A 13,350-nucleotide genomic window follows, 5' to 3' on the forward strand; every position below is an offset into this window, starting at 1 on the left:
CAGAGAAAGTAGAAAACTATTTTGTTTCCCATTTGACAGATAAATTCAAAAATAGGATGCAAAATCACTCGGGGATTGAATTTGCAAAAATATGTGCAAAAAAAAAAAGATTCTAGATTGAACTCGAACGCGTAGACGCATCTCCCATGGGAATTTATCAACGCCGCGACTTTATCCTTTATCCCCTATGTATGCTATGGTATTGCTTCGTTTCTGAATCAATAGACGTAATGGCTAGAAAAAAATTGGCAAATATACTTCCACTTAGACTATTTACATTGCATATATTATTATAATATTACTAGTTCAAAAATATACTTATGTTTACCAGAGCAGCGCGAAGAACGAGACGAGGCAGTCGCAATGCAAGAACCGTCGCAAGAGTGGTGCTTGACCTAAATCCAAATCCCAAACTTCGGCAAGGATTTGCTTCAATCGAAAATTTCCCATCAAAATCATCCGGAAAAACACGAATGTGTTAATCAACTGGCCGCTCAATTAATTAGATTAGTAACCCTTTAAGAAAATCAATCCATTATTTACAAAGTTCAAATCGAGAACTATGTAAATAAATAAGATAAATGGTGTTCTTCTTCTCGCCTGATAAGCATGACTAGATAACATTTTCAAAACTTCACTAAAATTCTGTTCTACTACGGCTGATGTCTATTCGCATCGAAGGCACCGCTTTCGAGGATATTCAGAAGGTAAGAGATCGTCTTCGTTATCATTGTGTTAGCACACGTTCCCTATAATATAACGCATAACGCAATTTTCTAGAATAAGCTGTGCAGACTGTTTTGATAACAAAGCAGATTTTCTGCTGATCAGCACATATGAAAAGTCTTCGAGACAGCAAAGATGATGACGAGTAATCGAGCTGGCCTAATCGATAATTCTCAGACTTCTTATCGCTGAAATACTCGGAATATTTATTCATTCGTTTATTCGAAACCATTCAGGGTGTCCCATAGAACAGAAACAACAAAGAACACAGGTCACTGGAATTACGCTTAAGTTTTATACAACAACATTAGTCCTCCATAGCACATTGTGTGCTGAATTGACAATATTCGAAATTGTCCATGTTCGACCGTATTTGAATCTCGGCATGTTGAAACGTAGTTTTTAATTGATTTCCTTGAGCTGTAGCCAAGATTGGTATTGATCGCCTTTATTAAACAACGGCTAACGTTTCGGCGTTATCGCCTTCGTCAGAGCGTGGAAAATTCAAAGCCATTAGTGATTTATCCCCTCAAGCGCCTCATCACCCCACAGAAAACATCCAAACAGTAGGCAAACTCAAACAGCAACACATTGGCTAGTACTTACCTCATTAACTAGACTTGTTAACGCAGCGGACCACCACGTACCACAACTACGAGTTAACTAGATAATTTCAGCCTATATTCTTCTTTTTCAAATTACTCTTATGAAAATCTACTAATTACTTTGTTCCCATGTATCCCTCCTTGTCTTTTCTGTATGTTAGTCCTTTGCAATTTTTTAGGCGTCGCTTTTTTGTGAGTATTTCAAAAAATGCCCGGCATTACGACACCACATTCACCACTCGATGCAAACACTCGAGCAGCACGCGTCAACTCGAGGTTCTCTGAAAGACTGGGAACTGAAATAAGTTGCCCACTGCCCTCCTGATCTCATACCCAGTTTCGAAGTTTTTTTTTTCATCCAAGATGTTCTAGAGGTGGCTAAAGACCGTAATCGGAGAGAGTAAAGTCCGGTTAATGAGCAGCCTGAAGGATTACCCGCGATCCATAACTCCAGCTCAGATGGGTCAAGTTTGACACATGAAGTTGCGCGTTGTCGTGTCTGAAAGCGATTTCGATCTGGAGTTCAAGAACGTAGATCGAGACGTTAGTCAATTGACCTTTGTTTGGGAGCTCCCTAGCACTAAGCCCCATTTCTGAACTATCAACAGAGGAACAACACCTTTTCAAAGTGGATGTTGGGCTTCGGGATCGGCTCGAGCTCTACATCCCAATCAATCTAGTGCCTCTACCTCGCAGGTTTCTTGCCCTGGCCACCGCGACAGTTCTGGTATCCGTCGACAAGCTCCTGGATCTAGGGAATCTTCGCCACGCACAATAATGGGATGCTGAGAGCCAGGAGTGGTTGCTGCTTCGCTGCTGGTGACATGTGGGTCCCCTTCACAACGCCCATTTACCTCGCCCACGTGCACCTCCACAGGCATAACCGGCCGCTGGGAATCATCCACGAAACAATTGTCATCCTTGAACCTAGCGAACCACGCCGCACACGTCTTTCCTTCGCATATTTAAACTACGTTGGCATGGTCATGGGTTGCTTTTCGGCAAGAATTAAGCCAAAAAAGGAGTGCGCAGCGCAATTTGCCTTGGTCGGGGCGGTATTTATGTGCCGTACTAGGATACAAGGGGCAAACTGATTTATCGGAGTGAGTGTTTTGAAAGTTCAAAGGACCTCCATATCCATAACACAAACAAACATCACCTTGTCGAAGCAGTGTAAATGTGGTCCATTCTGTTGAATTCTTTTCGGAACCATTTTCGCATGTTTGCTCGCATGACTGTTCTTCATCTAACACATTTCAATCCTGTTAAGGATCATTCTTATATAAGGGATAAAGGATAAAGTGTTTGGCGTTAATCAATCCACTTGAAATGTGCCAACGCATTTTACTGGAATTCACAATCGTTAAGGTCTTGGAACGCGCGTTGGCCTATACAATGAGGTGAGCGGACCAGCCGATATTGAAGTCAGTGTTTTTATCCTCCTTGACAAGTCTGGTACCCATTTATCGAGCCCGGAGGGAAGAACGGCTTGGTCGACACTAAGGCGGTTTCGAACCACCTTCTAACCGACTGCGCCACACCCACCCCATTTTTTGGAAAATTAACAGAACAATACAAACATAACACACACCCCGAAATTTTAATAACATGAAGATTATGAACATTTTGGTCTAGAGTGGCTGTTGTTGAAGTCATGTTTTTTTTTTTTGAAAGATGATTTTATCAATTTAAACCCAACTGAAAACAAATCAAATACGTCCTATCTAATACGTTAGTGCACGTCTATTATTAACAGGTCGGTCTGGCGTTCATGCACTGCATATTATTGTTGTTATTGCATATATAATCGTTAGATCTAATGGCAATGTTTTGTTTTGCTTTTAAAAACTAAAATTATGCATAAACATGGTGTGTCTAATCACGCGCGTGCATCGCAATCGACATTAAAACTCAATTTGCTCCATTTTCAAAACATAGCATATCCATTAAAGCCATTTTCCTTCTCACTATCTAAAGTAAGAGTGCATTATGAAAAATTTTAAGAGACCGTACAAAAGGAGGTTCGCCATAATCGCACCATCCCATTTCGACTCTGCATCCGCTTTGAAACGTTAGATTCACTCTCATTTGTCTCACTTAAAATAGTTAATATTTGCTGATCAACTCCAGAAAAAACCGTTTGAAATCGTGTTGAAGTTGGAGGTGGATTTCCCGTTTGTAGTCCCAACTGATCCTGTACTTACGTCGGTGTTGATCCTATTTTCATATAACGTAGGTCTTAACTCACTTATAACAGCACCCATATCGCTCAAATACAGCATATCAACATCAACAACAAAGCGAAACAGTACTTTTGGAAAAAAAACTAGAAATGACTATTCCCATACTTAATTTCTTGATAAATTTTTGCAAAATGCGAAGTATCCACAAAAAACCGTGCAATACTATGCATGAAGATTGAAAAACCGACGGTGAGTGACGGTGCGACACCGTCGGCCACCGTCGCCTGCTCGTAACTTGTCATAAAATAGAAATTTAAGAACAATTTATATATCATTAAATTCCTCTCTCTGAGATCTATCTAAAACTGCTATATCGTTGAGAAAGAAGCAAAATGGTGCCAAATATGCTTCAAAAAGCAATAATTGGAACCTAACATAGCCTAAGGTTATAGTTGAGAAAGTGTTCAGAGACTTAAATTTTCGTATTTGGTCAGAACATCAAGAAATTGTTAGAGCAAAACACACGAAATTGTTGGTTTGTTATTTTTTAAACGCATTTATGCAATTTTGTTCGTTGTGTAAAATTGCGGTTTGTTCTTAATTTGAACGTTTATAGCAAGGAGAAAAGTTATCAAAGTAGCCAAAAAGTTGCTACTAAGAGCTCAAGTTTGTCTGAATTCTCTGAAATTTTCATTGTATTTGCACAATGCAACTTCGTTCGAACACGAGAACATTGCAAAGTGTGAAAATTTCACTTTCCGCTCTTTTCCTTTTACATCTTCTCTACTTTACATCTCCCAGAACAGAGCTCTTATTGAAAGAACCCAAACAAAACACTTAAAACACACTATGTGCTTTAGTGTATAAAACTTGTTTTTCTCCGAACAGATTTTCTCGCTTTCCTATAACACTGTCGTTTCATAGCGTTCAATAGTAAGGAAGAATATGAAACTTTCGCCCAGATTTTATGCAACTATTTCAATATTATAGGGGTGGGTGTGGCGCAGTCGGTTAGAGGTCCGTAGCCATTGTAGCCACACGGTCGAGGGTTTGAAACCGCCCTAGTGCAAACCAAGCCTTTCATCCTTCCGGGGGTCGATAAATTGGTACCAGACTTGTCTGGGAGGATAAAAACACTGACTTGATCATCGGCTGACCCCCCGAAGGTCATTGTTTAGGCCAACACGCGTTCCAAAACCTCAACGATTAACGAATTCCAGTAAAACGCGTTGGCGAGTCCCAAGTGGATTGATACGCCAGTGACTTTATCCTTTTTTATTTCAATATTATGCTCCTTAATTCACAAAAAAAAAAATTGAGTTCGCCACAGCATTTCGAGTTGAATGATAAATGTTTTCAAAGTTATTCGTTAGTATTGTTGTTCATGCAAATGTTCATGCATAGTATTGTAGTTCGACGCCGACGTAACCTGTGGGCACTCTATATGTTTAACGAAATTCCGAACATTTTATTTTACATCTCCTGCTATAACTAATCGTACTTGTATCGCTCCTCAGCACTCTTTTTTCCTCAATTGACAGAAGATTTAAAATGTTCCAGAATGGGGTCCTACCTTTCGCTTGTCTTCCTCGCTACAGTTGTTGCGCTGGTTTCGGCCTACTATGGTCCTGGTGCGGTCCCATACTGGACAAGGGATGATTATCCGAAGGGAAAGTAAAAAAAAACAGACAAATATCTAACATGTAATATGTAATTTGTCTCAAATAAACGCTGTTGAAATGAACGTTGTAAACATTTGAAGAGTACTTGAAGATTGTGTAAGAAAATCGCGAAAAATTCGCTCGAGTCTAAAATTTTCACGTCAATTTTTTTTCTTTTGCAATCACATCGAATGTTCTTGCGGTTCCACCGCAGACAAATAGCATGTTTACTATTGCATTCATTATTTACATTTAATCTATGTGAACATTTTACGGCATTCTTTGAATTTGTTCATAATTCCTTCATTTCATATTATTTTCAGACAATTGATCGCGTCGCTAATCATACGGATGAACTTATCACTGACATAAGGGTCACACTTAACGGAACCACTATTGTGGTAGGTCAAGGAATTGTTTTGTTACAAACGAGTGTGCGCTTCACGAATTAAAGACAATGTATCAGGAAAGTGGCATGTTTGGAAAACCTGTGGGGAAAAAAATAGAGTTGGATGTGAGGTTGCAAATATAAGCGTGTCACTCACTCAATTCTCCTGAATCGTCCCGTGGGAACGGCGTTTTTTTCCCCACGAGATACGTTAGGACGCACACCTACGTACGCGTTTCGATGCCCTCAACAACCAATTCATTGGTTTTGTTTGGATAGGTTGGTGAAGAGACCTCATTGATCTTCAACCGCTCGCTCGTGTACGCGGCGCGTGCACAGGGGTGGTGCGTTCTCACGTACCTCAGAGAAGCAGATGCCATCTCTCACGCCATATTTTAGGACGACTAGGATAAATTAAGTGGGCCGAGCTCATGCTCATAATCTGCCCCTCGAGACAAAAACGAAATAAATATTTTCCCACAAACACCACAACATCGTCATTTTCGTTATGCCTTTAAACTCTGACTGCTGATTCTGATTCCCTATTAATTTTAGGTCACTCAACTTGGTGATGCGGTCACAGTTCTTCTCGATCAGATGTATACGCTAATATTCTGGACGCTATGGATTCTTATACCTGTTATTTGTATTTGTATAATTATGTGTTCTTTAGCGTGTCTAATACGGAGTTTTCGTAAACCAGTACGCTATATTCCACATTATCGCGAAATCCCCTTATCGAGAGAGCCTTATGATACTTGTAAACGATTTGAAAGTGTGGACCATGATATTTGAAAGCTGTGCGGATTTTTTTTTTCTCAATAAAAACTAAACGGAAATGTTTTCTCTAATCGAGAGGTTTATGGGCGGGCGTTGGGTCCCAAATGAGGATTTTATACGGATGGATTTTTAAGATTCATCCATTTTTCCTTTTTTTTTCTCGTGGACACAGCTTAGTGAGACCAATCCATGGATTAATTCCAGAATAAATACGATCAAAACCTCTCTGCAAACATTAACTGCTAGAGCGAACAGTTTAAAACCACATCGCGATCGCTTTGCACGAAACGCTTAATATTTTATTTTTCTGCAGTAAGTTTTCTGCTACTTTCCTTCAATACATGAATCTATCCATACTCCTGTCGATTCCAAAAAAAATCTTGTTCAGTCAGAGTATTTTAGTCCTTTCCTGGCACTAAGATGTGCTAGAAAACTTCAGTCACCTCACACTTACACCTCCTCACCTCCTCACACTCCCCCCTTTATTTCCTCTTCTTGAGTAGCTAAAAAAAGTCTACAAAAAATTGATAACCAAGTCGGATTTCAAGGAGAATGGGAAAAGAAAGATACCAAAGAGGACATTTACACTAAAACCACCTTACAATTAAATGGATTGAAAGTTCATTTCCATAAAACTCGTCCAACAGAAAAAAAAAACACATCAATAAAGCTTAGGATATGAGCTGCCCTTAGAAAACATTCTAAAATTGTACAGTATACAATCTACAGTAAACTCCGAATTAAATACAGCACCGATAGCGCTATGTAATTACATTAAAATACCGTTCTGCAGTTGATGTTTTAAAAAATCCTGTCTTGTTCTTGGTTGTTCCTGTCTTATCAACACACTTCTAGATATTTACGCTATTTCATTGGAAACAATGATAGACACATCTTGGATCCAGAGTTTTCCAGACACTACCAAAAAAGTGTAGTTATGTGAAGAAATTAATCTTATTTTTATTTGAAGAGCAAAAACTACAATAAGTGATCATGCTTCACCGTCTCAATTTTTATTTATTGAAACAAAATAGGTAAATAATGTGAATAAGGTATGAAACTTTACCAACAGGGATAACAGTTTTCTAGAAAAAAAAATACCTTAAGATTCAATTCTCTTTTAGGCAGATCTATTAAAGTTGTGGTTGGAGAAGATAACGGCTTGGACTTGTTTAAAGAGCTTTTATTGAATTCTTAGGATTTAAGCAATCATATTTTAAGGATTGGATGAAATAATTACATGTTTTCTGGATTACATATTTTATATTGCAAATTACAAGTTACATTTAAAAAACTTTTTTTATAATTTCTGAATATTTTTTCATTCCACTTTCGAAATGTATGTTCTTAGAAACTGCATATATACAAAACGTTCTTGTACTAGCAAGTTGGACATTCTCTCTCCTCTTATCTCACCAGGATATTCCTTGCTAATCTTTGGGGACCTTTTTCGATCGATTTTCTAATGATTCTCTATCTTCAAAACTGCATCAACATCAAAATTTTACACATTGAAGGCATCCGCCCACGAATCTGAGGTGGTATGGATATCAGGTGGAGAGTTCCTATACGAGGTCGTAGATTATAGAGAGGAGAGTTATTTCGTCCATTTCTTCCTAATTCCCGTAAAAAAACAGTCCGGAAGATGCGGCGCGTGCATAAGGCTGGCGCGCTCCAATCGAACTCGTTGTACAAAGTAGCGCGCCGGAACGATCGAAGCCACACACGAGTTCGATTGGAGCGTGCCAGCCTGGTGCACGCGGCACATCTTCCGGGACGTTTTTTACGGTAGTCAGGAAAAAATGGACGGAATCACCCCCGTCTCTCCATAATCTACGATCCTGTATACGAATAATCCACCTGAAATCCGTACCACCTCGGATTCGTAGGGTGATGCCTTCGAAGGCATAACATCGCCAGCGACCTTGTGAGATGGCAACAATTTATTAATTTAAGAAAAAACCGAAAATAAAATCATATTTTTAAAATTACTATGCTAATGAACTACACATAAACTATTAATAATTACAATAATCACTGTTAATTACTGTATAAATTAACTGAACTATTTCCCATTTGTTCATTTCCCTTCTCTTCCTTTTTTTGTTTTCAAAGAAAACATCCAGTGAGCTGTTTAGGTTAAATGGTGCGACCCATTTCATAGTTTACGACCACTGCGATAACTGTGATAGCGCCAATCACCAAAAAAAAAGCGTTGTAATGGCTGACTTAATGATTTGGTTCGAGTTTTCTTCGCTTCTGTCTTCCTCCTTTTGAGTCAATATATTATTATGTTATTAACGGTCGCAATTGTTTGACTCCATGTGGTTTTTTTTCATTTTCCTTCCATAATATCGTATTACCTACTCTACTTATTAAAGGTTAAAAGGGTAAAGTGTCTGGCGTTAATCAATCCGCTTAGGATACGTCTACGCGTTTACGTCAATCCAGAATCGTTGGAATTTCACAAACGTGGGTCTAACCTACAGTAGCTTACGTGGGCTAGCCCATGTATCAAGTCAATGTTTTCATCCTCCGAGGGGAGTCTGGTACCATTTCTTCAACCCCGGAGGGAAATGAAAGGTTTGGTTGAACACCTGAACGGTTTCAAACCATCGATCGATCGTGCATTCACAGCGCAGCCTCTCACCGACTGCGCTACATCCGCCCACTCTACTTATTATCCACTTTTTTCACTTACTACTAGTATTAATGTAAAATCGCAAATATTGTTTGCAATTATTACTATTTATTTTATTATCCACAGCAGATTACTGCTGAAAAATTCTAATCAGAAAATTCTATTTGTTTCCATAGTGGATTTTTTCTATCTCATGTAATGCTAACAAAAAAAAAATTCTAATTCAAAAATTCTATTTGTCTCCATAGTGACTCTGTTTTTTTTTCATGTATTTCTAGAACTCTACTTGTTTCCATAGTGATATTTTCTTTTTGGTCCGCGTGTCGTTATGGAAGGTATTTAGCACTCCTATGCTTCTACTTTACGGCGCCCCAGGAGACTATTAAGTTCCAGACTTTCTTAGTGGATACTAGGCTGACCCAAAAGTATCGTTCGTGGGAGAGCCGTTCATGGATTGCACTACGAATACTGTAGTGTAACCTAAGTACTCAAGAGGTACTTCTTTAAAAATTCATATCTTCGCGCAATCCTGCTCATTAATCCTAACGTGCTTTCAGAGAGGTTTTAATCTCATTTTCTCAATCATTTTTTTTTTCGAAGAAAGGAGAGGTGAATGGAGGGAATTGTAGCGACTTAGCACAGTTCTTTAGTCCTAACTTCTATCTGGTGAAGTTACGAGGTTTTTCCCCCTATCCAATTTTTAGGACGTTGTTTCTCGTCTTGAAACACTGCTGTCAAAAATTACTATGGGTAGTTCATAGTTAAAATTAAAATTTACAATAATAATACACAATATTATTATCATAAAAGGTTATTATTCAGGCGAAGATATAGTGTAAATATATTATATCACTGTTCAGTATAACTTACAGCAGTACGAATACAAATATAAATTGTTCTGGCACTATAATTTATAATCTCTTTAAAAATTTAGGTTAGTTAGAAGTTTACTCGAAAATCGATAGTACTCCTAAATCTACCGTATAATTAGCGTTCATATAACTGGAATTATGTTTGTTCTTTCATTTAATGCGCGAAAGAAATCATCTATTACACCGGTCTTTCTCATACTGTGAACAGTGGACTACGTGCTCTTTAAACTAAGCGCTGTTATGTTTTTCCTCGATCATTATCACTCCTCTTATCACAGAAAAAAAACCGGTTCATAAAAGTGAAAAGAGCTAGTTAGCAGCAACGAGAATCTTCTTTAAATAGGTCTAGTTGTTGACGTGCGAGAACTTTTGTTTCATTAATTCCACATTTAACTCTTCGAGAATATGGCGATCCTGAATGGAATTTTGGATACCACACTATCTGAGGTATCAAATAGCTGACCTCAACTGACCTCCCGTAACGCATTATTCCTTTAGCGCCTGATAAAAAGTGCGGAACTATCGCAGATAATACAGTTAGGTCAACTGGAGAAAAAAAAACGAGGATCCCCACACGCACCCACCGATCACTTCACCGAAACGTCTCTTATTGTGGTTACTGTACTTTTCTAAGATCTTTCTTGACCAATTCTTTTTTCCAATAAATGAGGAAGTAGAAATATGGATTTACCACCTCATCCCCTATAATCTCATCGAATTTTTATAGTAAGAAAATAATAAATCCAAATAATATCATAAGAACCTTGAACTTGATTTTTTTCTTGATCTTAATTAATAATAATATTTATTGCTGTCACTTGTTCATTGATAATATTTTCCAAACTCTCGACTGAATTTTTAATTCTGTTCTCAGTGATTCTCCCTCATTTATTACCATTATTTAATTTTTATTATACTAGTATTATATATCAAAGATGCAAATTTTACATTACATATTATATATTATTTTATTTATTCAAATATATTATATTTAGTAATACTTTTATACATTGCATTATTTGCCGTAGTTTCAATGCCCTAATATATAATTAAATAAAATAATAAATAATAAATAAGTGATGATAATAAATAATATATAAATAATAATAATATATAATAACATATAAATAATTAAAACAAATATAATATATAATAATAATATATAAATTATAAAAATAGTCAAGAACTCGTTCTTTTCACCACTATGTAAATCAAGAGGAAATCCGAGAATATAGTAAGAAATAGGGAATAATCTAATGTTCCACACACATTACCAGCGTTTAAAAAAACCGCCGAAAACAACTGGTAGACGTTAAAACCGTTAAAATAACAAATAACTCACGTACATTATTTCACAAATTTGAAATTCGGCGGTTTTCATCTAAAAATCATTCAACATTAACGCTAGCAACTTTACCGTAGAAATCCAGAAATCAGAAATATAAGGATAAACATGTTATTCACATTCGTATCCCATTTGTACTAATGTTTCTCATCCTCGATTTTTTTTTGTTATTTCACTAACACGTCGGAGTTTTCGCATTTGAATCCTCTTCTCATCTTTGGAAGAAAAGCAATCTTTTTTTTTCTATCATATCATCGATTACAATGTCACGACAGTCCTAAGTAAGTATCATCGTTTTTGTACCAAAAAGAAAACTCGCTGATATCGCTGGTTTACTCATAGGAACGCATGGAAATTATTAAATTCATTATACTATGCTCAGCTGCAGAAATAAATAAAGGATAAAGTATAAAGTTTCTGCCGTTAATCAATCCGCTTGGGATGCTACACCATCTCCTACGCAAAAATAAATAAATAAATAAATACCACATCATAATATATCTTAGCAGGTAGTGAGGGCATGGATGAAGGAGGAGCCGGGGACGGAACAAAGAATTGAGAACCAACCGCTTTTCTTGCAAGCAGTAAAAAAAAAATAAAATAAATGTAAAAAATGTAAATATGCTGCAACAAGACGCAAATCATGAATTGTGCGGTTTTTGAGACAAAACTCTCAGTATGGGAAGTAATTGTTAAGTGTTATTATTATTATTACGATTATTATTAAAAATTCACAAGAACCTTTTTTTAAAACTACCTTTTTTGAATTTCACTAGCTACTTAAGCTTCCTCTGATCATTTGAAGGCACCATTACACGGTTTTTGTATTAAATACCGTACAGTGCACATTTTTTTAAAAAAAATTACAATATCCTCAAAGCCAACCTCCGCAAAAAATACATATTGCCTCACGAGAAAAGATTCTATACTACAATCAGTTTTTCACATCATACGCTCCATAACATTTACTTCCAAGACCGATATAAAGTCGTGAAAATTGAAATTGAAGTGAAAAACGTGAAAATGCTGGTTAAGCGTCAACATCCGGAAAACACACATGATTGGGCAATTTTGCCGGTTGCACAGAGATGGAAATTTGTTTTTTTTTCTATCTAAATTCTGAACCAATTCACTAGCGAACATGTATAAATTGATGCTCTCTGAGACATTTCCTATATCTCCTCCCTAAATGTTCCACGGGTGTCTTCTTCTAATTACTTCCAATTTCTAATTTTTCAATTTTTTTCCCGAAAGTATTGTAGACAGTATTTTCTGTACATACTTCCTTATCGTACAGATCAAAATCACCAGGACGTCACAGTGAGGAGTTTAGGATTTTGTGGACATAAAAATTTATAGAATAAAATGTTCGGGATTAGTCAATCCCCTGCAAAAAAAAAGAGCAAAAACGCGTTCAACATCCGGATCAAACGAATATTCAGAATTTTAAGTTTCAAAATTTTGCCTTGAATGATAATCGTTACTTATAAATTTTGCTGTTTATTTTATTTATTATAATTTCATTTAATATTTGGCCACTTTTGTTCAAGTTCTCTGCAGAAAACTAAACATCCAGCTATAAGTAGATAAATGATAAATATTAGGTGAAATTAGAAATAAGATAAACAATAGATTAAATAAATCATAAATATTAGTCACATCAAAAATTTGGCCATAAAATTCCGAATATACGTTTGATTTCGAAGTTGAACGCGTTTTTGCAGGGATTAAAGGGATTCACTAACTCACGTACATTTTCTTATCCTTTAAATATAAATGTCCATAAAATTCTACACTTGCTTTGTGACCTTCGAGGTGACCTCTCGATCTTCACAATAAGGAAAAATGTCCAGAAAAATACAGCTTAGAATAGTTTTAAGACCGGAAATTCGAAGACCATAGAGGAAGGGACGCTCGTGGGAAGTTTAGGGAGGAGATGACATATAGAAGAAATAATCCATAAAGTCAATAGAATCCAATGCTTTCTCTTGGATGTAAATTTTATAGAAATTTGGAAATCAATGTGTACCTTTCCACGCTATGCATGAAAGTTCTATGCTCCCACATATTTTAATTATGCATACAGTTACCTAACCGTGCAAATTGTGCATGCAATGTAAATCCATACTCGAACAGATCATGTTCTCGT

The 13,350-nt window shown here is 36.7% G+C and overlaps 1 protein-coding gene across 2 annotated transcripts; it reads left to right on the plus strand.

The window, feature by feature from the left end:
• Positions 1–662: 662 nt before the first annotated feature.
• RB195_016780 (uncharacterized protein) lies at positions 663–7,541 on the plus strand (the record flags this gene model as incomplete). Of its 2 annotated transcripts, XM_064183481.1 has the most annotated exons (7): positions 663–707; positions 3,462–3,563; positions 5,075–5,123; positions 5,184–5,188; positions 5,499–5,576; positions 6,119–6,209; positions 7,468–7,541. In XM_064183481.1, 7 exons carry the CDS (start codon positions 663–665, stop codon positions 7,539–7,541), a joined length of 444 nt encoding a protein of 147 aa, XP_064039361.1. The 2 variants fall into 2 exon arrangements, with proteins under 2 accessions (XP_064039361.1, XP_064039362.1); XM_064183480.1 differs by lacking the exons at positions 3,462–3,563; positions 5,075–5,123; positions 5,184–5,188; positions 7,468–7,541 and having other exon boundaries at positions 6,119–6,358.
• Positions 7,542–13,350: the final 5,809 nt, after the last annotated feature.

Source organism: Necator americanus, chromosome II (genome assembly GCF_031761385.1).
Source record: "Necator americanus strain Aroian chromosome II, whole genome shotgun sequence".
In the NCBI taxonomy this organism is placed as follows: domain Eukaryota; kingdom Metazoa; phylum Nematoda; class Chromadorea; order Rhabditida; family Ancylostomatidae; genus Necator; species Necator americanus.